At 42.5% G+C, this 26,415-nt stretch overlaps 1 protein-coding gene across 1 annotated transcript in view; it reads left to right on the forward strand.

The window, feature by feature from the left end:
* Positions 1-23,092, forward strand: part of ephb6 (eph receptor B6) — a 43,750-nt gene extending 20,658 nt beyond the window's left edge. Inside the window, exons 4-19 of the mRNA XM_069655446.1 lie at positions 655-824; positions 906-1,201; positions 14,548-14,703; positions 15,082-15,353; positions 15,794-15,875; positions 16,619-16,743; positions 16,837-16,999; positions 17,991-18,105; positions 18,210-18,265; positions 18,413-18,529; positions 18,623-18,870; positions 18,999-19,217; positions 19,302-19,451; positions 19,934-20,118; positions 20,231-20,389; positions 21,720-23,092. Of these exons, the coding sequence (XP_069511547.1) occupies positions 655-824; positions 906-1,201; positions 14,548-14,703; positions 15,082-15,353; positions 15,794-15,875; positions 16,619-16,743; positions 16,837-16,999; positions 17,991-18,105; positions 18,210-18,265; positions 18,413-18,529; positions 18,623-18,870; positions 18,999-19,217; positions 19,302-19,451; positions 19,934-20,118; positions 20,231-20,389; positions 21,720-21,825 (2,619 nt within the window). The 3' untranslated portion in view covers positions 21,826-23,092. The remainder of the gene's footprint in view (positions 1-654; positions 825-905; positions 1,202-14,547; positions 14,704-15,081; positions 15,354-15,793; positions 15,876-16,618; positions 16,744-16,836; positions 17,000-17,990; positions 18,106-18,209; positions 18,266-18,412; positions 18,530-18,622; positions 18,871-18,998; positions 19,218-19,301; positions 19,452-19,933; positions 20,119-20,230; positions 20,390-21,719) is intronic.
* The last annotated feature ends 3,323 nt before the right edge of the window (positions 23,093-26,415 follow it).

Below are 26,415 nucleotides of genomic sequence, written 5' to 3' on the forward strand. Positions count from 1 at the left end.
ATGTAATTTCGGCTCCTTTAATTACAAGTGTGTGACAGGAAAATAAACAACAGTGGAAATGTGAAACTTATTGCAGCAAATTCTCTGAACCTCACGTGCCGTCAGTGAAGCAGTTAACATGTTTGAAGTCCCTTACACTGACTGTCCACAGATGTTTTGTTTATTAATGCATGCAGTTTAAATTTTTGTTTTTCTGGGACATTTTTAGCAACTGATGCTGAATCGCCTGAAATACATGTGCAGCCACAGAGGGAGGGAGGGATGCAGTGTTTGTATAGATGAATGCACTTCTCCTTGGGGATGTGAGATGTTGTTAAAAATGCAAATCAAGCCCTGATGAGGAATCAGAGGAGAATCACAGGAGAGCAGGAAGCACTGCAGCGCTCACCGTCTTTGCAGGGACTTGAGCACGAACCCCCACTGGGCCCTGCATACATCACAGTCAACGTGTTCTCCTCTCACGGAAACACTTCATGTTATATACATGTGCCTGGGAAAAATATAGCAAACCTCTGAGCTCTTCTTTTATCTCTTCCCTTGTCTTTCTAATTTGATTTTTAATTTCCCTCTTGTTAGCTTATTGTCTCCGTGTGATTTGGTTTTATCTTGTTCACTTATTGTCTTTCCATCCAACGCTTTCTGTCCTCTCTGCAGCCGTCCACCGGCGAGAAGGAGACCAGGGAAGGCTGGGTGAAGATCGACACCATCGCAGCTGATAAGAGCTTCTCCAAGGTGGAGCCAAGTTCACCTCACCAATATCAACCCAACAGATACAGCCGGATCAACATCAAGACACGCAGCTTCGCCCCTCTCACACGCAATGGGTAATCAGACTTTAATGGTTGTGATTCAACTACATCATTACTCAGAATTTTCTCCACAATAACATTTAACTGTTGTTTCAGATTCGTCTTGGCAATCGTCGACAGTGGAGCTTGTGTTTCCCTCATGGGTGCCTCCATCTTCTACCGCCGCTGTCCAGCCACCAGTCTCTACTTGGCGTCCTACCCGCCCACCCCTTCAGGAGCCGAGCCGACCGCCTTAGTCCCCGTGAGCGGGACGTGTGTCCCCAACAGTAAAGCGCAGGGAGGCCCGCCCCCTCGCATGCACTGCAATGCTGAAGGGGAGTGGATGGTTCCTGTCGGGGGATGTGTCTGCGACGAAGGCTACGAGCAGAACCTCAATGGCTCCGCCTGCCTCGGTGAGTCTGAAAACATCTGGTCGGCTGATTCATGTGGAGGTGGATTATCTCTGCATCGTGTCCATTTAATTTTCCACGTACAGTAGCGAAGCGCTCCAGCAATTTAGTAATGCACTTCCATAAATTAGGGTGACGTTTGAGAGACATATTAAATAAAGGATGGCTCCTACACTTTTGATAATGAAACTAGATAATGTGTTTTTCATTAGAGCCGTCCTTCAGTGTGAGGCCTCATGTCTAAACACTTCGGTCTGTAATGCAGGCTTTCTATTTAAAGGTTATAGTGTCCAAGCTCAAGCTGAGATGCTCATGATGCCTATTTGACAAAAGATAAAAACCCAAAACTCAGGTTTGACTACATTTGAACAATTGCTAAGAGAGAGCGTGTGAGCTGCGGCTAACCAACTAGCTGAACTCCTGCTTGCAAAAAGAAGACTTGAGTTGTAGTGAGCTTTACTCGCTGTTAACAGAGTGGAAACTGTTGCACAAAAAATACTATCTATCCATTTTGCTGACCACATACGACGTTGCCTCTGTGGCGTTAACAATCAGGATGGCCGTCAAGACAAAAGCCATGTGAGCTAACTTAGCTGGCTTCCTCATAAATGGCAAACAGGAAGTATGACAAACAAACGGCCAAATAAAGGTCTATCAAAATAAAAGTCTAAAAAACATACTGTATGTCTGAAGGGCAACACAGGTTGTACATTTATCCCTTTGTGTCTTTATTACCTGTTCTGTACACATCTTAATTATAAGCAAAAAGAACAACAGTAACAAAGAGACATGTACACTCAATTTTAAATATGAACAAGTGATTACAGATCAAACTTTTTTCCCATGTTTGAACATTAGTTAGTTCATTATTAACCCTTTCCTGTTAGCTGACTTTGAACCATTTAGTGCACAAAGTTGTTACTCCGCTCAGAAAACTAATTTCAACTTCAATGATTAGACAAGAAGATAATCAGTCAACTTTTTCGAGCCAGTCTAGACTTCAGTATCAGTTCACTTCGTAGTATTTCCTGAGATTTGAAGCGTCTGGATCAATACTGAGAGGAGCTGCTGTCGCTCTGATACACCACCGTGTTTGATGAAGAGAGCAGGAGGGAAACGAGGGCAGGAGGGTCAGGTCGGGAGGAGATAACAAGCCGAGAGCAGTATCGTGTGTCTAAAATTTGAACGTATTGTCTGCTTCAATAGAGTTTAAGAGACATGCATACAGCAATACAGAGATACTTTGTGTATAGTGTACTGCTAGGATAACTGAGGAAAGGAGAGGAGAAGAGGAGGAGAGGAGAGGAGAGGAGAGGAGAGGAGACGCAGCAGGGTCAGCATTTGCATAAAACCGGTCAAAAGCGTTTCCCCTCTGAAAGTGGGTGTAAATGTGGGGGAGAAAAAAAAAAGAGGAAAAATTTTGATAGATGCCCAGACGGACAGGAGGAGATATACAGAGAGAGAGAGAGAGAAGGAGGAGGAGGGAGCGAGGAAAAGAGAGGGAGAGAGAGTCATAGTGGGAGGGATGTGACACATTTAGGTCATGGCGATGTAATGGCCACTCGTCTGTGAACAAGTGACAGGAACCGCAGGGGGAGAGAGGCGGAGTGCAGGGAAAACAGGGAGAGGTGGAGGGAGAGTGAAAGATACGAGGATGCAAGTTAATGACTTAAAGAACTGAGCAGGCATAAAAAATGTGAGGGTGGGAAGGAAAGAGGGGATGGAAGTGTGTTTTTCCTTGTGTGTGAGTGTGAGTCTTTCTGTGACGCTGAGGTGTCTTAAATGCAGGATTACAGCAACAACAAAAAATGGAGTCTACTAAGATCTTCAGTGGCCATAATTGCTCCGCTCCCTCGCACGGGGGCCCTCGAAGTCCAACTAACTCCAACACAATTAATCCTCCAGTCCTGCCAAGTCAGCTGTGAAATGTGTTCATGCTCTTTTGCTTTACATCTGCACTCGGCCCGCCACTTGTGTTTGTCCGCGTTTGATTGATATTTACTGACAAATCACCCCTTGAAAAGTGCTCACAGGCTTCCACCGACCGTCTACGAAAAGCAGAGCTGCCCACGCTGCTCGGGCTTTTTGTCTCCAGCTCTCATATGATGATGTTTTGTTGATCACTTCACTGACTAATGATGTGGCCTGGCATCATTACATTGTTGTCCTCGCCGGCTCCCTGGGAATGCAGAGAAAAGAGGCAGATGGTTAACTGGCAGCGCAGTCGTCGAGGATTATTAACAGTAGCCGATCCTCGTTCTCACCAGAAAGTGGAGCATGGAACTTTTCTTAACGATCAGAAGTCGAACATTTTGTTCTTGTTTGAATTAAAGCAAGGACGTTTAATAATAGCACAGAGAGAGGAAATGATAGGCTGCGCTGAGCTGAGCTTGTGAATCCGTAATTAAGAAACCATCGTGCAAACTGGTCACTTTTTTCCTGCTGAACGCACTTTTTAAACTTTAAATCGAGAGGTTAACCGACATTTCAGGAAGCACCTTACTCAGCCCCCTTTAAGGATGTCTTGCAATGTTCTGCATCTTCTACGTTTGTCATCATTCCATCAACTTCCTGCCGTTTAAGTAAATCACTGCAGTGTAAATGAATGCTGTTTTATATCCATGAGACAAAACCAAACCCAGCGCAGCTTTTCCCCCCTCAAGCGAGACATCATTTTTCAGGACAAATAAGGGACTCCCTCCTCCTCCTCCTCTCAGTCTCATGTGAAAATGAGTTTCAGTGTTAAATTATTGCCTTTAACTACACTCAGCTTTAATAGCTTTCTATTTTAAGATTGGAGGAGTCCATAAGACATCCATAATGAATTTCTTTAGTTGTGAAAGTGGATCATTTTGGCAGGGATTTAAGACTTAAGAGAGGAAGTAATGTGCAGGAATGAAGCATGCTGTTTTTGTCTTTGCAAGCCGCTTTTACCAACATTTAATTTGTCATTAACATTTGATGCATTTGTACATAAATACCTACTTTTAGCAGTGGCAGCAATGTGGCTGCCATTTTATGGAGGCATTAATGGTTTCTTTGAATCTGACGTAGTGTTTCCCAGTAATTTTCCTCCAGCCGCACTATAACGTCAAGTTCCGGGCAACTGTTGAATAGATTAGCCTTGAATTTGTTACCTAACTTTGACGTGTTTAGTAGACAGGAGACAGGGATTGAACCACTAACCATATTATGTTTGCTATCACTGAAGCTTATCTGGAACATGAGGGAAACAGCCAAAATCACAACTGTTTTTATAAGGTTTGATTTTACGTCTCCTGGCAACACGAGCATCCTATTCCACAACTGTCATCTGATTTTGATAAAGATGTTGCAAAATCCTTCTGTTCTTTAAACAGAGCCCTGCCAACCTAAACCAGTAAAGAGCAATAAAAAGCTCTGTGTGAAATAACTAATAACAGTATATATAGCTCTCCATCCCCTCATTGTACAAAACTGAATCCAAAACAGCCCCCCTGACGGGCGCTGCCATCTTGCCATGGTGACGTCATTTGGAGCCAAAGTTGCGCAGTAGAGATCGGCGGGTGGAGCCGCCGTGGCCACTTCCACTAACCAAAACACACACTTCACTTACTGAAAAAGAAAGCAAGGATGTCGCATGGCAGCATGTTTAACACAATGACTGTATATATAGATGCACAACGTGTCTCCATCTGCTCCCATTGTACGTGATTGATGCCAAAATAGCCCCTGTGATAGGCGCTGCCATCTTGCGATGGTGACTTCATTTGGAGCCAGAGTCTGCGCATTAGAGATCGGCGAGTGAAGCGGCCGTAGCCACTTCCGCTAACCCAAACACACATTTAACTTACTGAAAAAAACAGCAAGGATCCCGCACACGGGCGTGTTTAACAGCAGAACAGCTTCTCTGTGTTGGTCTGAGGTTAACGTTCACAGGTATGGAAACTTCAATGACTGTAGTGATTGTTTTAGTTACGTTTCCACTCACGGATCGTCCTCCACTCTGCTCACCCAGAACAGATTGGCTGTAGGAGCCGAATTTGTCAACAGAGCTGTCAATCATCATTTTTACAGCATCAAATAACTAATTAAGATGAAACTTGTCAGTAAAATGAACACTTGGACGTCAATCAGCATGATAATAACTAGCTATAATGACAGAAACCATGTTTGAGAAACATTTATTTGGCGTGTATTTTGATTTTATAGTTTGACTCATGTCCCATCTGTTAACATGGAGGAGGCGGGCTTTATGACCTATTCTGCAGCCAGTCAGCAGGGGGCGCCTGAAATGTTTTGGCTTCACTTTTAGGGAGCTGTCATGTCGTCCATCTTTTTATACAGTCCATGGTTTAACATCAGAACAGCTTCTTTGTGTTGGTCTGAAGCAGATATATAAACTTCAATGACTGTAGTGATTGTTTTAGTTACGTCTCCTCTCACCGTTCCTCCTCCACTCTGCTAATCCAGAACAGATCGGCTGCAGGAGCCGTATTTGTCAACAGAGCTGTCAATCATCCGTTTTACAGCATCAAATAACTAATTAAAATTAAACTTGTCAGAAAAATGAACACTTTGACGTAAATCAGCATGATAAGAACTAACTATAATGACAGAAACCTTGTTTGAAAAAAAGTATTTGGCGTGTATTTTGATTTTATAGTTTGACTCATGTCCCATCTGTTAACATGGAGGAGGCGGGCTTTATGACCTATACTGCAGCCAGTCAGCAGGGGGCGATAGAGAGGTTTTGGCTTCACTTATAGGGAGCTGTCATGTCGTCCATCTTTTTGTACAGGCTATGGAAATAACCCAAACTTTATAACTTTGGCAGAAAATTGTGTTCAACTAGAAATCATGTAGTAAATTGCTGATTGAGAAAGAAGATTTTCAGGGCCTATAAATGTGTTTTTAACAACAATTTTTATCCACAGAGGATCATATCAGTTCTACAGTGAAAATGTATCACTTCTAAATGACAACAACATGAGAGAAACAAGTGTGAAGTCTTCACAGTTGCCTGTTAATCAACCACAAGTGTTGTGTGTAATTATTCTAATAACTCCGACTCACCACAACAACACGGCACCATTTGGACTGATGATAAATTAATTAGCCGAGTGAAACATCAAACACTTAGAAAAACACAGGCAGCATTTTGGCAGACAGAAATAAAAGACCGTGCTTCAATTATTTACAAAGCTGCTTATTAAAAGCGAGTCCCAAAGAACATCCGGCGTCTGCGCGATCACTGACATTCAAAGCTCAGTGAGGGACTCGTCTTCTCTCTTTTGAAAAATGATAAGGACAGGAGCGAACGACAAACAGCAGCTGTCTGCTGCTGTTTTATTTCCCTGTCAAACAGCAGAGGGGGTCTTTTCTTTTCTTTGACATTTGCCTCCCACGAGGGAGACGGAGAGGCAGAGGGCGCGGGCGGAAACATGACCGAGCATGAGACACAATTACACCTGTTCAGCCAAACATGAAACGCTCTTTTAGTTTTGGCCTCTCCGGGCTGGCTGGACACAAGCTCCCTGCTCTGTTTGATTCCTCCCCAACACTAAGCCACAGCCACTGTCGAGGATTTGGGACAAGGGATTAGTGCTGGATGCTCAAATGGGGCTTTAAGTTCATTTGAAGCCATGTTAGTATTTTGTATGGCATGTGTCTGACTGTGAAATATTCAGCTTGTCAGATCGTCCTGATTTGTCACCCAGCGCTCACTCCCAGCACAGACACAACCACGAAGAATCCCGAGGCGTGTTACGGAGGGAAACGGGAACATTTGGCCAGGGGAGGAAAACTAAAGGTGTGATATTATTCTGAGTGTGATGGGTGACAGTACTCGGCTCCTAAAGCGAAACACTTTTCACCAAACAGCCTGAAGATCTCTCCCAAAGCAGACTTTTTTTTCCCGAGTAAACTTTCCCCACTGTGCTTTTTCCGTCATAATTGTTCCCACTTTGATATGTCAAGTGGAAACGTATCGGCAGTGTTGACATTCAGTTGCTTTTCCAGTCTATTAATAAAGGTCAAGCCCTGAGCAAAACACAGTTGAGTGAAGTGATCGATGAGATGCAGTATTGACTTGATGTTGTTGTTGGGGAGGAGCCAGCGGCAGCCCGTAGACCGAGGATTAATGAACCTGATGACACCCGGCGACATCACATCAGCTGTCTGTGTCATCGCATTGATTGAACGTGTGGGATCATCAGAGCCAGCAGTGTGCTTAAAACTCATTTCCTGTTCATTTAACTTCCCTGTATAAGGAAAGATACACTTTATTAAACCCTGAGGGGAAATTCACTCTGTTATTAGAGACATGCTGCACAAATATATGGACATGCATTAATGGAGAGATGTCAGAGTCACGGATGAGCAGTTGAGGACTCAGTGCCTTGCTCAAGGGCCTTGACAGTGCCCAGGAAATGAACTGGCTCCTCTCTAGCTACCAGCCACGATTTCCATGAGCTACTTCTACTCCAAATATGATACACAACAAATATGATTCTGTGTCATAGAGTGCTTTACACTGCATGAATATCATTTAGGTGAGTCTTTTTTTTAATCTCACACAGTGATACTTAGGGAAGCCAAAAAATGGCTGTGCTTGTTCTTATTTTTTAATGCAAGATCATCGCAAGTTGATTGTTTCGTTAAGCTTCTTCTCTCAAGATAATAGCTTCATTTGTCATGTTTTATTAAGAAAATTAAAATCACATGAAAATTACTTTTTCCCCAGATCATAGGATAATTATGGGCGACCCAAAAATCAGTGTCTGCTTTATTTATGAAAGCTAATATCGGCCTTCAAGTTCGTAGTCATGACTGTCAGGGACGATTCATAACTGAGCGGTCTGATGTGTTTATCAATAACCGGTCGTCCTGACATTTTCATTTTAAATTGCTCAAGTTGTCAATATGTCCATTCTGTCATGGCATTTTTTTAAATGTACAAGTAATTAAAGGAAACGGCCATATTTCTTGTATTAACAGGCAGATTATCTCGTTATCTTGAGATATCAAAGATCTCTTTATCAAGGTTGCAAAATAATCAACTCATAATCTCAAGTAGAAGCATTTTTGGCTTCTGTACAAATTTAATGCAGCTAAAATTGATCATTTTTTTATAATAACAATGTGTGAAATTACAACCTAACAGTGTAACCGGGTAACAGAATTACCCCTGATGCTGCAGCCCTTTTAAGCTTTGCAGAGATTTATAGAAATTTCAGCTCACACCACTCTCACAGGGTAATTTCCAGCAGCAGACAGACACAGTTAGCGACTATCCTGTGAACAGTGTTATTGCATTTAGCAGCTAAAGAGACAATTTTTCCCTCAGGAGACCAGAATGATTGAAAAACAAGACGAGGTCAAAACCTAGTGTGTGGCTGACCGCATCAGGTCAATGTGCGCTTTTGTGGGCAGTGTGTTAAAAGGACTGTCCTTATGAGGCTGATGACAACGTGTTTGAAAGCAGGTGTGCGCTGCGGACGTAGGTGAGGACAGTGGGGGAGCAGCCCCGCCTACTCCCTGAACAAAGTATCTAGAGCCGTATAGACAGAGAGTCGCGTCAGTGGAGGTCCAATATGCAATATGCTCCATGATCCTCCATTGCGATGTCGCAACTCTCTCTCTCTCTACAGCTCTGAAAGTACTGTCACTCAGTCAGTCACTCAGTCAGTCACATACAGACCATGATACAGACCCACGTGTAGGGTTGACCCTGGTGGTCAGCCAAAAACACTAAAAAAACATATTCATCAGGTGGCCAGAAAAAAAAAAAAGAAATTCCAAATAAATGAACTGCTGGATGAGCAGATAAGCACCATATGTTTACTAACAAGTTTTTCAGATAAACTTGAAAGGTGATGATATGTCAGCGTTGAGGTCTTAACTTATTTCCCAAGTGGCCAGTTAATATAGCTTTAAAGACACTGACAAATTGCTGAATGAAAACTCCTCCTCACATTCTTTCCATCCCTAAATTCACAGAAATACAACTGATAGTGATCTCACTCTCAATATCTCATTTATTGTCAGTATATTGTTTTTATTATAATTAAAAATGTGCAGACTGCTCATCAAACCGAGCCGGACAGGAGCAGCATGCAACAGATGTGTAGTCTGCAAAGTGAAAATTGTAATCTTACACACATTTAAAGGTACAAGTAAGGAGGAGTTTTTCCACTGGTTATGAAAGGTCATAAAGGTTATGTTCAGACGAAGCGATTACCTGCACGCTGCCTTTGTTTACATTTTCCTGAGCAAAAATTGAGTGATACATATGACTGTTAAAGAAAGCAGGATGAGATTTCTTAAGCATGTAGAGGACAAAATCAGCTAAGAAAGAAGAGGTACGGCTTTGTCCACAGGGGGCGCCAAAATCAACACAGACCAAAAGTTCCTCACAGGAGCTTTAACAAATTATAGCTCCAAATACATCTTTTATTTTTAGTGTTAGGTCATCTCTTATTGTTAGTGGAGTGGTCCACTACTCGTATGTAAAGATTTTTGTGAACATTTGAAGTATTTGCATAAAACACGCTGTGCTGTTTAATATTATGCGCAGGACAGGGAGTCGTTTTCTGGTTAAATACAACCTTTGTTTTTACAGTACCAGCTGTGAAAAGCTGCTTGTTCCCGAGGATTACGTGTTTTCACATACGTCCATCTGCTTATGTACATGTATGGAAATGGATGAAATGAACGCACATTTGTCTGAAGGACAGAATGAGAGAAAGAGAGGATACAGAAGAGGAAGACATTTACAGTTGGAACCATGTGTACTCATCGCTCCTGTTGTGTGGTCGCATCTGTGACTGAGCTCATGTGTGTAAATCTGTATCCGTGTGTGTGTGTGTGTGTGTGTCTGAGAGAGAGGGAGAGAGAAAGAGAGAGAGAGAAGAGAGGGATTACGCTGGGAGCCAAAAGAGGGAATGAGTGCATGAAACAAGGAGAGGAAGAGAAGAGGAGAGAAATTGGGTCAGCCATCTACATACCAACGTATTATGTTAACCTCAAATTACTCAACGCTGCCTCTCTCTCTATTTCTGTTTATCTCTTTAGAAATAGATTTCAGTATTCAATTATTCTTTTTTTCTATACATGATTTGATTTTCTTTTTATGTACCATTTGCCAAGCTAATCCTTTTCTTCATGTCTGTATCTATTCACCTATTTTTTATTCAATTCACTACAATTAAAAGGACATGATTCGCATAAAAACAGTGTTGCTAAAGCATCAAAAACTACATCAACACAGTTAACAATGACATTAACATGAACATAAACACAGTATTAACATTGATATATTCTTATTATATACAGTTTATCCCTTATTTTTGTTTTCTCGCTACATTTCCATGAAATATCTTTATGACCTTTATGATACATTTTAGAGGCACATTCGAGCCATTTGACTCCAGTTGCTCTCAAAATGTGTGAGTAGAGCTGCAGCTGAGGATTCTTTGAATAATTAATACTAACATGTATCATTTACTGTTTAAAATTTAAGTCAAAATTTTATTAGATTTTTAATTTACATGAGATTTTTGGACATTTTTGCAAGTTTTCTGTACATTTTCTTTTCCAATGATAGTTAATAGTTAAAAAAGCATTACTAATCGCTGCCATCGCTACTGTGGTGCATCATAATATCATGTCTGCTTATCATCAGCCCTCACTTTGACTCCTCTCTCATCTCACCCTGACTGTACTCATGTAAAGACGTGTGTGTCTCTGTATAACGACCATGAACTGTCCGCTTTACAGCCGGCAGACAGAGTGAAAGATGGGCGGACTGATGCAGCCGGCAGGCGGATGAGGTGGGGATGATGGGGGCAGATAAAGTGAGAGGGCAGAGGGCGTGCACTCTCATTGGCTGGATGCTGGATGAGGATTTGAAGGATGGAGGGAGGGGTAGGGGGGGTTGTTGCTGGAGCTCGTAATGGCTATGAGAGGCTTTGTAGCAAAGTCATGTTTCGTGTCAGAGCCGTAGGAGAACACGTCTGGTAATGTGCATAAAAGATGGAGGAAGCAGCATATTTTTTTTCAGCCATCATCCAGCGCTCATATACATAATCCCACTGTTCATCTCGCGTCTCCTGGGCCCTCCACCTCCGTGTTCACTTATCCTAGTTTATTCTCCCTCTGCGATCTCTCAACATCCTTTTACGTCTCTCCTCTCTCCTCCCTTTTTTTTCCTCTTCACACCTGTTTGAAAGCAAAGTCGGCTCTCAGGGACAAGTGAGAACACAGAAAGCCTTTTATCTGGTTATTTTTGCACTTCTTATACTTTTTATCTCCTGCTCCCCCGCTGCCGCAATACCATCGAGTATACACACATGCAGCCACACACACACACAGACAGTATATACAGCATGTCAAGTATGAGACTGGGCACATGTTCTTGACAAGGCTGTATAAATAAGGTGAAGGGTTCACTCCCACTGACCATTAAACGCACACACATCCTCCTACTCTGTGAGTGTGTTTAAAAGGTATTATGAAGTGTGCCATTTACACACTCACAGGTACAAGAAGGCCTCACTGTACGAGAAAACACACACTCTCTACAGACAAAGTGACTCCTTTTTAACGATGCAACCTTTAGCTGACACGACTCTCTGGCCTGAACACAAACAGTGTGAAAATGGCAGCAGACTCATCCAGAGGCAGGACACTCCCTGATCTTATAGTCTGGCTCAGGATGAGCACTGGAGGCTCTGGCAGCCAGCAGCATGACGTGAAGTGTGCGTTACCTCGACCTCGGTGCTCAGCTGTCCTGCTGCTGACATTAACTATTGGCACATTTGACAGATTTTCCACCGTTAAACGCATCAGTTCAGGATAACAGCCTGCAGCTTCACATGGTATTTTTAATGTCTCTGTGAGTGTGAGAGAAACATTTTCATACTTTGAACTTCACTTGATTTTAGGACAATCATGCATTTATTATTAATATGATCTCTGTATGGTTTCTGCTCCATTTCCTGTTTTATTACGAAGTGATTACATATAATTTAGCTGTCCAGTGACATTTAAATGTGGGGAAAAGATAAACTTAGGGACTACATTTTTCTAGGATTAGTTTGACATTTTGGAAGAAGCACTTATTCACTTTGTGCTGGAGAATTAGATGAGAGGATTGATACCACTCTCTCAATGTAAGGCTAAAGCCAGCAGCTGGTTGGCTTAACTTAGCACAACGATTAGAAACAGGGGGAAACAGCCCGGCTTCAACTCTCAGCCAGAAAGTGAATAAGCACTTTTTTTTAGCTCATGAAAAGATGACAATTTGGAGAGTCATAGTTCAAACAGGACAGCAACAAAAGGTGGAAATCTAAACTAAAAGGAACACTTACTTTAGTTAGCTATAGGCATATCCCATGCCTTAGCTAGCCTTAGCTAGCCTTAGCTTACTTTTGCTAACATTGTTTTGTTGTTTTTACTGTACCTCACGTAGAAAATTAACTTTCATGTTAGTTGTGAAACTGATTAAGACGAGTGATAAAAGGAATAGACTCCACTTTCGTGTTTGTAGTAGTAATACAAATTAAGCTACAGCTAGCAGCCAGTTAGTTTAGCTTCTTAACATACAGCTAGCATGTCTTGTAAACATAGACTGCTTGTAAAGCATATGACTGGTTTGTTTTATCTATATATTTATTATATATCTATTTATCTATATATACGGTCATTGGTACAAACACTGAAGTATAAAAATGACACATAAGTTGCTAGGTTATTTTTCCCCCAGTTTTCAGTGTTTGTGCTAAGCTTAGCTAGCAGGCTTCTCTCTGTAGCTAGTGGGGATTTTCTCATGTAACTCTGTGTCTTATTTCCAAACTTTCCTTTGAATCACTGTTATAGGTTGTGTGTGGCCATTTTGAACTTCTGTGTGTGTGACTGGTGTTTTCTCTGCTGTCTGCTAACGGAGCCACTTCCTCTGTAAACACAGGGAAATGACCGTGCTGGACAAAGCCAACAACAAACAACAGACCGCTATGAAATTGATGCTTGACCAAAAATAGGTTCTTGTGTTTGACTTTGCCTCGGGCAGAGCAGGCCAAAACAGTAAAACAGGATAAATTAGTAAGCAAGCTGTGTATTACACAAAAAACCTGCCGGTTCACAGGAGTTCATTGTGATCCTCTGATGTTCAGTCTGCTGAGATTCTGAAGGATTATTTGCATATTTAGTGTAGAAGAGTACTTTAAATTTAAAGTAACAATCTCAAACTTTTTCATTTTAATAAATGTCTTTTAAGTCACTATCACCAAATGAGTTAACACAATGGTGACTGAGCCTATGGCCAACTGATGAGACCCTTTGCATTTGCAGTATATCATATTATTACAGACTGGGTGCCTGTGGCGACATTTGCATAAAAAATCACAAGCGGCGCTAAGTTAGTGACACATTTTCCATTTTGGTCTGTCAGACGGTGTAGACTGAGCTAAGCGGCTGCACCTCCGGTTTCTGTCAGGATTTCGAGTAAACAGTAATCTACTATGGCTGAACAAACAAGGAAAAGATCGATGACTACAGATACAACTTCAACAATAAGGGAAAATCCAAAGAAAAAAACACATTTCGACGCTCAGATGAAGGCAAACAGTCTATAAACAAAAGTGAGGAAAATAAAGAGTTAAAACCGTGACAAAGGGCCAGCTGTAGACGTCTGGTTAAATTTGGGAAGAGTGCTCTCATAATTATTGATTTTCGCCAGTGGGAGGCGCTCAAGAGCACAAAAATCTTCAAGTTTGTATCTTTAAAAGCAGAAAATATTTTATCTATATAATCATTGAACTTTTTAACGATATTCTTTTCATTGTGTCTTTGTCTTTGCTTTTTACGCTTCATTTATTTACACATCCCCTTATCAGTGACTCTCCTACAATTTCTATAGTGACAATGATGCAAAATTAATTCCTCAAATTCCACTAACTCACTTGTTGACAAGCTTTTCAGGAAGATGTCATGGAACTACAGATCCTCAAACTTTACAGATCCTCAAACTTTACATCACTAAATCATAAACCGTTTGCGTAGAAAAAAAAAAAGACTTTTTAGTTTCATCTTATCAATTTTCGTATCCTTTTGTTTCTGCATTTAAAAAACAAAGCTTTATTGTCAGCCAAAATTTTCAGTGTGGGTTTTAGGACCTATTTCAGACTGATTCCTTTTCTCCAAATGAAGATGTGATACAATAATAAGTGAAGCCAGCATAGAGAAGCCTAGAGAGCCTTGAAACTCTATACTGTAATTCACTCAGAGTGAACACGAATCATTTTATGTATTTGATCATAAACTGAGAATGAAGCTCAACCCTCCTCGTGTCTCTTCCTGTGTCTCTGCAGCGTGTCCGGTGGGCTACTTCAAGTCAGTTTCGGGCTCTGTTCCCTGCTCGGTGTGTCCCTCCAACAGCAGAACCAGCCAGGAGGGATCAAAAGTGTGTGAATGTCGCAGCGGCTTTTACCGGGCAGCAAATGATGCCAACTCCTCTGCCTGCACAAGTGAGCTTTGTCTGATTGTTTGTTTATGCCCGGCTCTCTGGGGGGTGCTCAACGGGGCCTCATTGGTCCTCTGTCATGTCCTCTGACTGTGGGAACAAAAATCAGTCAGCGACTAAAATTTCTCTTTTTTTAACACAATGTAATGAAAATTTGATTCCACCAGAAGAAAAAACTGCCAAGTATTTAGTTTCTCTGCTCGCTCAGCTTTAATTGTTTCACTGCCAAACTTTGTTCTTGCGTTACTGTAGGTGGTTAAATGTCTTTGCCAGCGTGCAGCTTCTTTCATATCTTAAACTTTTTAGCAGATGCTTCCATCTAAGTGTCTCCAGCTTTCATTATGAATGTCACCCCACCCATATCTCTCTGTTTCCTCCACAGCTCCTCCATCTGCTCCAATCTCTCCGTCCTGGGAGTATGAGAGCGGCGACGGCGGGGTTTCCTTGAGGTGGCGCCCTCCTGTGGACATGGGAGGCCGCAGCGAAGTGTGGTACGGGGTGGTGTGTCGTATCTGCCCGTCTGCCACCTTCACCAACCCGGCGACGTGCTCCTGGTGCGGGGAGGGCGTCACCTTCAGCCCCTCCCAGACCAACCTGAAACAAACAAAGGTCACCCTCAACAACCTGCTGACCAGAGTCACTTATCTCATACAGGTACTGCGGAGAACTGTCTGTAACGGCACAAAGCACCCTGTAATCACTCTGTAAGAGCCCATGAGTTTGGCTGTACTGTTTTAACTATTTAAAACTGCATGTGTTGCTTTTGATCATCATGCTTATGAAGAAATTTCTGATAACGCTGCAACATATCCTCCAGCAGCAGAAGAGAGAGGTCCACTTCGCTGTATTACTCCATAAGCTCCACATCAGCAATACACAGTAACATTCATTATTTAGCTCTTGGTAGCGCAACTAAATCATAGCTTATTTCTTATTCATAATGCGCAGATATTCCCCATTTACTGCTGTTTGTCGACTGGCCGACACAGCTGCATGTGTCAGGTTTTGTTTTATCCACAACATGGCAGCGTGTCATAAAAGTAAATGGAAAAAAAGCTTCAAATGTCACATCTGTGTGTTCTTGTTATCGACAGGTGCAAGCCATGAATGAGGTGTCAGCTTTGAGCCCTTTTCCAGCTCGATACACAAGCATCAATTTCACTACGAGCCAGTCAGGTGAGCACGGGACAGAGAGGATGAAAAAGAGGAGATGAAAGAGAGGAGATGCTCTGAGGATGATGTTTGTATAGATGCTGTGTGTGTGTGTGTAGGTGTGTGTGTCTGGGGTTTCTCACCCCCCTCTCTCTCTCTCTCCTTTTCTCTGTCTCTCTCTCTGCTCCATCTTTTCGGCTCCTGCTCTCTGGACAGGAGGTTGCTCGAGGTTACAATATCCTGTCAGATCCCATCATGGTCACAGAGGAGGAAGAAAGGGACAAATGAGAGATGGGCAGACAAAAAGACAGACAGAAAGGAAGATGAGAGTAGACGAGTGGGGAGAGAGGAGGAGAGGAAGGAGAATGGGCGCATTGTGCAGACAAAGTACATCGTTATACAGTATTCAACTGATCAAGATTGATAAGAACTCCCCATGAAGCTTAATTATCTAAAACCTTCTTGTGTCTGCTTCCAAAGTTTATTGATTGAATGGAAGGAATGCCGGAAAGTTCCCTTTAACTGGACGGGCCAGCCTGCACAGTGACTGTAATGAGATCCAGCGTGGTGCTCCATAAAACTCCACTTTCATGCTCTGATAAATATCCTCCTCCAGCTCTGTAACAGTGCCCCCTAGTGGTCAGAACCACTTCATCATAATTTTACTGATTTGTTGTGGCAGGATGATTGGCTTTTACAGGGACATTAAAAAATCAATACTCAATGCAAACAGCTCATAGATCAGTCCTCTCTCTTCTCTCCCACAGTTCCCAGTACGGTTCCCATGATGCACCAGCTGAGCCGAGCCCCGGACTCCATCACCCTCTCTTGGCCTCAGCCGGACAGACCCAACGGAGACATCCTGGAGTACCAGCTCAGATACTACGACAAGGTCAGCTCACACACACTCAAAACATGTTGAACAACAAACTTACATAACACGAGTCACGTCTTCATGTCCTTCCTGTTTCTGTTTGTCCCTCAGGGTTCGGATGTTGACAGTGCAGTGAGTGTTTATAGTGAGACCAACACGGTGACCGTCAGCTCTCTGATCCCCGGCTCCATCTACGCCTTCCAGATCAGAGCTCGGAACGAGCGAGGCTTCGGCCCCTACAGCAACACCATCTACTTCACCACGCTGCCTCTGGGTACAACACTCATTTCCTGTCAATCCATTAAAATCAGTCTAAGTATATAAGTACATTTAAAATGCAACCGAACCTTGATAATGTTAAAAAAAAAAGACCATTTATTAGAGTGAGATGACTTATTTATTACAGCTTGATAGCTACTAGTCTAAGTTATTAATTATCTCTCAGCTGAAAATGATGATTTCAGGAACATGGATGAGAGACAGGAAATACTCAAGTATAATTCGACCTACTGAATTAATTACAGTTTAATTCAATCTGCAGTTTTAAAGGTATAATAAGAAGGATTTTTCTTTGCATTTTGTCAACAACACATTCAAACTGGGCCCCTCCTCCTGGGCTCTTCGTCGCCAGAAGCTCACTCTCACTCTCTCGTGCGAGAACACACCCACGACACCGACAGCATCGCGGTTACCATTGCGCTAGCATGCTAACTGCCGGTTTGAGGCTCCTACCTGTCCAACAGAAAGAAGGACAACTCTGCATCGCTCTTTCGCCATGTTCGCCGGTCTGAATGGGGCCCAGTTGCTAATTTGAACCACTCCCACACTCACCTATACGCTGTGATTGGCTCAGGGAACCACAACAGCGCCCCTCCCGAAAACGTCCCTTGCAAAGCGAAACAACAGAATAGATGCAGAGGGAAGGGTCTCACAAGGGTCTGCACACACACTCACCAACACACATGTACAGAAGCCCATAAGTCTATATTTTATTTTTCTAGGAAAATCCTACTTATTATACCTTTAAGGATACACTCTTAGTAAGTGCATTTATATGTGTATTCTTATCCTGGTTATGATTCAAGTTTCAGGTCATGTGTTATGCATGTAAGCATCATATCCTAGTTTCAGAAACTTGGATATGCTATCTGGAGTAGAACCCAGATTACTGCAGCATCTAAAGACCTTATACAGGTGTATGATCATCCATTTGTGTGTGTGATCAGCTTCAGCAGCTGATGGTTTCCTCACTGTCTCTCCCTCAGAGGAACACTCGCAGCAGATCCAGAATCGACTTCCCCTGCTGGTCGGCTCGGTGATGGGTGGAGCAGCATTTCTCCTGGTGGTGGCAGCCATTGTGGTCGTGGTGGTATTTCGCAGGTATTGTGAGTTGTTGATCTATCCACATGATCAGACACATGAGGTATTTCTTTGTTTTTCTTATAATGTGTACGTTTGCGTATTTTGTTTGCTTTTAATGGCAGCAAGCGGAGGGAGAGTCCGTACAGCGACAGACTCCAGAGGTACATCAGCAACAGAGGTGAGCATGAGTATCTTTCAAAGAGAAGAGTCTTTCTGCTGTGCATTTAAAACATCCTGACCTTGACTGAAAACAATGAATGTGTTTAAATGTCAAAAATAAAGGTGTAAAGTAAAAATGAGTTCTAAAAAATCCCTTTGTTTTCAGGAGGAGTTAAGTATTATGTGGACCCTTCCACTTACGAGGACCCCAGTGAGGCTGTCAAAGAGTTTGCCCGTGAGATAGATCCCACTCATCTAAAGATTGAGGAGGTGATTGGTGCAGGTAGGACTGATGCCCTCCTTCGTTTAAATCTTTCTGTAGTTATGAGATAACTCTGAACACAGTGTAATCTGCTCTTCCTCGTCTCCTCTCCAGCTCAGTTCGGGGAGGTTTCTCGGGGCCGCTACCGCCCGCTGGGGCGCAGGGAGGTGCTGGTAGCGGTGAAGACTCTACGCTGGGGGGCGTCCGACAGAGAGAGGGGGATGTTCCTGAGTGAAGCAGGGGTGCTGGGACAGTTTGACCATCCAAACGTGCTGAAGCTGGAGGGTGTGATCACTCGAACCCCCCCGGAGAGGATCATCACAGAGTTTATGGAGAACGGGCCGCTGGATGCTTTCCTCAGGGTGAGATGATTTCCATGTTTGGCAGGATGTCAGAGACTCCACACTTTTCTATTTCAGTCTAAACCTCTCCTCTCCTCTCCTCTCCTCTCCTCTCCTCTCCTCTTCTCTCACATTCTGCCATCTTTCAGGAGAACGAGGGCCAGTTCAGCGTCCTGCAGCTTGTGGGGATGCTCAGAGGAATCGGCGCAGGGATGCGTTACCTCTCTGAGAGAAACTTCGTCCACCGGGACCTGGCAGCCAGGAACGTGCTGGTTAACTCCAACCTGGTGTGTAAAGTGTCCGACTTCGGCCTGTCTCGTCTCATGAGGGGCCTGGACCACAACATCCCCACTTACACCGCCTCACTGGTACGTACATGAAACCTGAGCTTGTGTGGTTCTTGAACGCTCACTGAATAACTCACTGATTCTCTGCCTGCCTTCGTCCATCAGGGCAGCAAGATCCCTGTGCGGTGGACGGCACCAGAAGCCTTTCAGCATCGCAAGTTCAGCTCGGCTAGTGATGTCTGGAGCTTTGGGATACTTATGTGGGAAGTGATGTCATATGGAGAGCGTCCATACTGGGACATGAGCAATCAAGAAGTGAGTGTATGGGAGAATGTTGCCTGAGCGCAGGAAGGCATAATGAATTAGTGATGGGAATGCACTCACGTTTAACTACTATGGAGTAATAGTAATGCCATTAAAGGGGGTTAAGGCACCAACCACAAACCGCAACGAGCTCTGTTTGCATCCAGCAAGAGACATTTTTGTTACATGTCTCGTCCTTCATATTTCCCTGCCATCATTTTCTCTCACCTCCTCTTTACGGCCAGCTTTTGAATAACAGCATATGGAAAAGTTAAACGGGGTTGTATACTTATGCAACTGTGAACCCTGTGAATCTACTCGTTTTGCCCCCTTCGTCTTTATTTAGCAGACTCATTTAAATGATGACAACCTTCATTTGCATATGAGTCACTCTAACAGCCCCTCAGTGGTCTGTGACTTTAATGTCGGGTAAATATCACACATCTCTCCCACTCCTGAGTGGGTAACGTCTCTCTTTTCTCTCTTTCTCTCAGGTGATGAAGGCAGTAGCAGACCAGTATCGCCTCCCTGCCCCTCATAACTGCCCCGCAGCCCTCCACTCTCTGATGCTTCAGTGCTGGCAGGCCGAACGAGGGGACCGGCCAGCCTTCGACTCAGTCCTGTCCTCCTTGGATCGGCTCATCCGGCACCCTGCCTCCCTGAAGGCGGAGCCGACTCGGTGAGACAGCAGCTTCTGGCTCGTACAGAACATGTCAGAGGCAGCAGGTGACAAACAAGCTGCTGTATTTATGGAGTCTCATGCTCTCATTTCTTGACATTTATCTCTACAGAAGCTGCTCACAGCCGCTGCTCAGCCCCACCCCCACAGACTTATCGGCGGTGGCGACAGTCAGTGATTGGCTGAAGGCGCTGAGGATGGAGAGATATCAAGATGAGTTTGATCAGGCGAACCTGGACACGTTAGACAGAGTCAGCAGCCTCACCATGGAGTGAGTAGAGATGCTTTTTACTGTTTAACTTGACTTTGTGTGTTTTTATCTGTTACTGTAACTGTAAATCCCATCATCCCATGAACATCCCAAATTTTCTGAAGCATTTCAAATGTTTAAAAATGCAGTTTTTGCAGTGTTAAAATCTTGAATTTCAGAATTTCCTGTAAGCGACGAGCAAGAAAGAAGTTTCTCATCATGACAAATGTTGTCTATGATCATTATACATGAAGTTATAATCATTATTATATTTAATGTGAAGTACACATAGAGCGATGATCTTGTAAATACTGACGGCAAAATTCTCAACTTAAGATCCACTCACTCCACAGCTTTCTCCCAGAAATTGCATTTGTATTTTACTGAACTACTTTCCTATTTATGTTATCACTGCTTGTGTTATGTTCAGAGACAACATTTTTTAGAGTACATTTATCAGTCTTGATTTGTAAGGAGGCAGTTTGGGTGGATGGTGGGGCGCACAACGTGCAGGCCTTTCACACAAGAGTCCTGCAGTTACGTCTACACTCGGGTTTACGGACAGAAGAACTTTGGTTATGTTCAGGGAACGAACATGATTTTGGTTAACAGTTAAATAAGTCACTGCTGACTTTATCTCTATTAAATAAAACTGAACCATGTTGTAGTCACTACAAGTGGACAGTGTTTCACATGATTGCCTTTTTGGGCAGAGAACAGATGAAATAAGTTGAATGTTTTTAATTATCTGCCTTTTTGTGACTTTCCAGATTAAGGTTAATTAACAACACAGAATTAACAGAATTATGTTTCCCTCAAATCACATTTGCTGTAAATAAGTTGTATATTAACATGATTTCTGGAAGACGGGGCTGCTCACTCTGTTTCTGAATTCTTTAACCACATTGTTTGGGCCTCAGCTTTGGATACGACTGATCAGTCGACATGTAGGTGGTTTAGTTCTTAGCAGGCGACAAAAGATACTGAATTCATGTGGTCATATATAACGACTGTCTCTTCTCGGGGATGGTGTTAAGCTTTAGCTGGCTGCCTCTGTTTAAATGCTGTGTGGGTTAGGAGCTATTGTAATACATTGTCTTTCTTTTCCTTAGTACTTGTACTTAAAAAAGTAAGTTTGATTTTACTAAAGAATAATAATAAAGATAAGGTGAAGTTTAAGACAAAAAATCCCAGCAGCTACAGTATGAGCATAGATATAATGCCTGATCCACCTCATGTATTTATAGAACACATGAAAAACCCACGAGTGCCGTCCTTCAGAATATAAATCAGGGCGCACAGCAAGCTGAAGTGTTGAAACTAAACCGCGTTAATCTGCTCTCTGCTTCAGTGACGTCCAGAACCTCGGGGTGAACCTGCTGGGACACCAGAGAAAGATCGTCAGTGCAGCCCAGCAGCTCAGAGCCTATCTGACGCAGGGGCAGGTGGAGGTGTGAAATCCGCCCACGTAACACCCTGTGCCATGGACTTCTATGGCTTTCACACTCCTCTGCTTGTTGTGTCTGGTTTCTGTAACATTCAGTTTTAAGGAGCACATTTAAAGCCAAAAGAAACCAGCTTTTGTTCGAGGAAAAGTATCGAATGCATTCTGATAAACCCGACACTCAACAACCAGATGAAGTGGAAAAAAGAGGACCGCACTTCCTGCCAGTCACAGACAAATACCAGAGGAGAGATGCACTATGGGAGCTGCAGTCCTGGTGTGAGGTCAGGGGAGTTGCTGAGGAGAAGGAGGACTGTTTTTCACTAAAATTTCACTTTAATCTTGTCTGCCTTCTTCTCTCCTCACCCACCTTCAATCCTACCTCTCACCTCCTCTTCCTCTCCTGTTCCTCCATGACACTTTGCAATTTCCCCAGCCTCATTGAGTACAAAAAATCTTTAAAAATGTTGTTTTTTTATTCTCATGGAGATCTCTCCACACAAAGAATTGCGTGAAGACAATCAAAGCCTTTTTATAATATTTTTTTGACTTGTTTGTAAAGTTTTATCACTTCCTCTCTACCTAAAACACCAAATGCTACCTAGCAGCTCATGGTTCACCTTATTAAAGGTATTACAGAAACATTTCTAGTTTGTTCAATGTCCCAGCAGAATGCTATGAATCACGAATGAGGTAAGACACGAGTCGCTGCCATTACATTGGGAAAGCAAACTATAAGGTGTAAGCCATGTTCTTCCCTCTTTCAAAGATGTACCCAGCCCTGTTTGTACAGCTCACTCTCACTCTAAGCGACAACAGAGCTCATGTGCTGCAAAACTACAAAGTTCACCTCAGCTGCAAACACAAAAGTCCATCTGTGATGAATACAGAAGCAAAAAGCACCCACATTTATATGTACATTTCACACTCACCTCTTTTTGTTTGACTGCGAGAGTAAAGACACTGAGTCATTGAATCTTTGTGAATGTGTGAGACGGGAAAGATGGACAAAATCAGATCTGATGAACACTTGAAGGAAGGAGGAGAAATGCTTTGTAAGTATGTTCCTGTGTGTCTGTAATGTGGTTGTGTGTGTGCGCGCGTGTGTGTGTGCTGTAAACGAGGATGTGTTCATATGTAGGCTACATCAGGTTTATGCTGTACATGACTCTGTGTATGTGTGCGTGCGTGTGTTTGAGACAAGTGTGTCAGGCTACACACGTTATTAGCTGTGTTTACTTGTATGACTGTTCACCACTTCTTCATAATTGTGAAAATTTGTAAAATAAATGATATGATTTTATTTAAAAAGTTGAGTTTGCCTTCAATTTTACAATTGCTGTCTACCCTGATCAAAAGTTGTATACCTTCCCCTCAACCTTTAAAAAAAGGTAATATCCCAGCTGTCTTTGGTCGAGAGGCGGGGTTACCAGGGTGTAACCTGTCAATCACAGGGCTGACATATAGAGACAGACAACCTTTGACGCTCACACTCAAACCTACGGGCAATTTAGAGTGACCAATGAACATAACGAGCATGTCTACAGACTGTGAGAGGAAGCCGGAGTACCCGGAGAGAACCCACGCATGCAAACTCCACACAGAAAGGCCCACTTCATCCGAACCGGGATTCGAACTTGTAGCCTTCTATGCGACAGCGCTAACCACTGTAGCACCGTGCAGCCCACAATGCTAACATGCTGATATTTAAAAGGTATGACGTTTACCATGTTCACAATTAGCATGCTAACATTAGCTCATTAGCACTGGACATAATAACCCTGGCTCATTGAAATATAAATATTTTTTTATTGAAATTTATTGAAGATTTTTCTGGTACAGGATACAAATCCTCCACACCAGACTCTCTACTAAAAACAACATACATTTTTAAAATCACAACAATATCACAAACACTCACATTTCAGCATTAAAGCTATACAGAATATCCTTCGCTGACCCAGAATTCATCCAATCTATTTTTAAAAGAGTTAACTTTAGGAGCCTGCACTAGTTCTTCTGGAAGCTCGTTCCGTGATCTTACGGCACGGAGTGTGAAAACGTTTTTTCTCTTTTCAGAGGAACACTTGAGGGGGAATCATTTTACTTATTCCCTCTTAAAATTCCCTCTTAAATCATACCTGTTATTCGAAAAATGGATGAAAGGCTCGGCTGTACCATCATGCTGTGGACAATTGTATACACCTCAATCATGTCTCCTCTGTCTCCCCTGTATGCTAGAGTTGATAATTGTAATTTTCTTAACCTCTCCTCACATGACATCTCTTTCAGACCTGGAATTAGTTTCCTAGCTCTTCTCTGAACTTTCTCGACTTTTTCAATATCTTTTAATTTATAAGGACACCAGACAGAACTTGCAAATTGAAGATGAGATCTCACCAATAGTTATATAAGTTATGAAAGTTCTCCTGATGATTGCCAGCATAGTTTGCTTTTATTTTTTTCCAAAATGTTTCGTTTGAAATTCAAGTGAACTTGTCAACCACTACACCAATATCATTTCCTCTTCCACTTGCTGGACCACCAGATCTCCCACTTTATAATTCACAATGGTATCATTTGATTTCCCGATGTGTAAATGTTTACATTTTTCTGGATTTAATTCAGTAGCCACTGCTCACACCAATTACTCACGCTACAGAGATCCTCTTGAAGATGGACTGTGTCTTTGTCCTTAATTATTCTAAATATTTTTGTGTCGTCTGCTAAAAGATATGCATCTGATTGCATCACACTTGGCAAGTAATTTATATAGACAACAAAGGGTACAGAACCAAGCACGGATCCCTGGGGGACTCCAGAGGTCACCGGTTTCCAGCCTGAAGTTGCACCATTTACCACCACCTGCTGTTTCCGGTTACGTAAAACATCCTGTACCCAATCTATAACTCGTCGGCTATGCAATAAGATTTTAATTTTGACATTAGTCTTTTGTGGGGAACTGTATCGAAAGCTTTTTTGTTAGAATTAAGTTAAAAATCAAAAAATGTAATAAAAGGTCATGTGATACCTCATGTCTTAAGGATTCATCCTCAGGAGAATGTGAATGCCTGTGCCAAAAACATTGAAATCACTTCAATAGCTATCAGAACATTTAAACCAAAACTAAAAAAAGTCAACGTCCTGGAGGTAAAGTAGCCTATGTGCTACAGAAAAAAGTCAGAGGATCACCAAAACCATTGGGCTTCATTATCTGGGGATCATGAATGTCAAATTAATGCCATGCATCTAATTAGAGTCCAAACTGGTGAACATGAAGACTGATATTACCATCCATGAAGCCAAAAAGCCAACTCCAATGTTAAACTTATTAACTCAGAAGTGTAGCTACTTTGAGAAAAGGTCATGTGTTACAGTTTTAGGTTTATAGCAGCTATAAAATAAATAACCATATATTCACCTTGATGAACTTATATCACCTTCACAGTATTAAAGAGTGACCCAAATGTGTTCAGCTTCCACAGATCAGCAGGTTTGAGTAGAATCTGAGTTTGGGATCTGCTGGGATCAGCAGCAGAGAGAGAACAGACACTGTTTCCCACATGTCCCGCTGCTTCTGATATCACAGCAGATCTGGACTGATAACAAGACCGCTTACACCAACCCCCATATAACTCTGCCAGTCTGACACAGCTGGCACTGTGGTGTGTTCAGTATCAGACTTCAGTGTCTGGACTGCACTGTATTGTCAATGTGTCCTTAACACAACACAGGACATATACAGTATAGTCCTTGGTTGAAAGTAACAAAGTACATCTACTCAAGTATTGTAAAAACGTATCTTTGTCTAATATCACACCAAGCAGATTTTATGTTGTCAAGCAAATGCAATCATTTTAAAAAGTAATATAATGAGCAAACAATCTTTTAAGCATATATATGTAACTTCAACCTGTCAGATGACTTAAACATCGGTACTAAACTCCTGGAGATTTCCTCTTTACATTATTTTGTATTTCAATTTTCTTTGTAATCAACTATTGATGAAGATTCAATAATCAAGTTTTATAAGCCATCCCATCCTAAAGACGGCCTGTCCAAAGGACGTATGAAACAGAACACTATAATTGCGCAACTTCTCCTGTTCATTCAACAACGCCATGTTGAACCTCACACTGTACTCGTATGTGATGCTTTTGTCTTAATGATGATCATTGAGCTCTATTGTGTAAAGTCACTCTGAATAAGAGCACCTGTTCCCTGTCACAGAAGCACCAGAGCTGTCTGTAATAATTGTTTGCCGTTAACAGTGTTGTGACAGAAGTGCTATGCAGAAACAGAAGACACGCAAGACCACAGAATCGTGTTTTTATGCTGTTATTGTTTCTCTATAAAGACATTAACAGAGTGGAAGCCACTGGTCCTTATGACCCTACTTAAAGATGGTGCTCAGCGTCTGGTAAACAGCTATTATCTCCACAGAACTGAATGACGGCCACATCTGCATCCATTACCAGGGCCTCCTGTACGGCCTCCCTAAACCGTGTTTATCCTGCGGCTGACCGGCGTGTTAGTCACGACCTATAATTGTTGCAGCAAAACACAGATGCGCTACATAACCAGAGATGTTATACAAACTGAC

The sequence above is a fragment of the Semicossyphus pulcher genome, unplaced genomic scaffold, assembly GCF_022749685.1.
Source record: "Semicossyphus pulcher isolate SPU_LCO1_2020_fin unplaced genomic scaffold, fSemPul1.0.p SCAF_9, whole genome shotgun sequence".
In the NCBI taxonomy this organism is placed as follows: domain Eukaryota; kingdom Metazoa; phylum Chordata; class Actinopteri; order Labriformes; family Labridae; genus Semicossyphus; species Semicossyphus pulcher.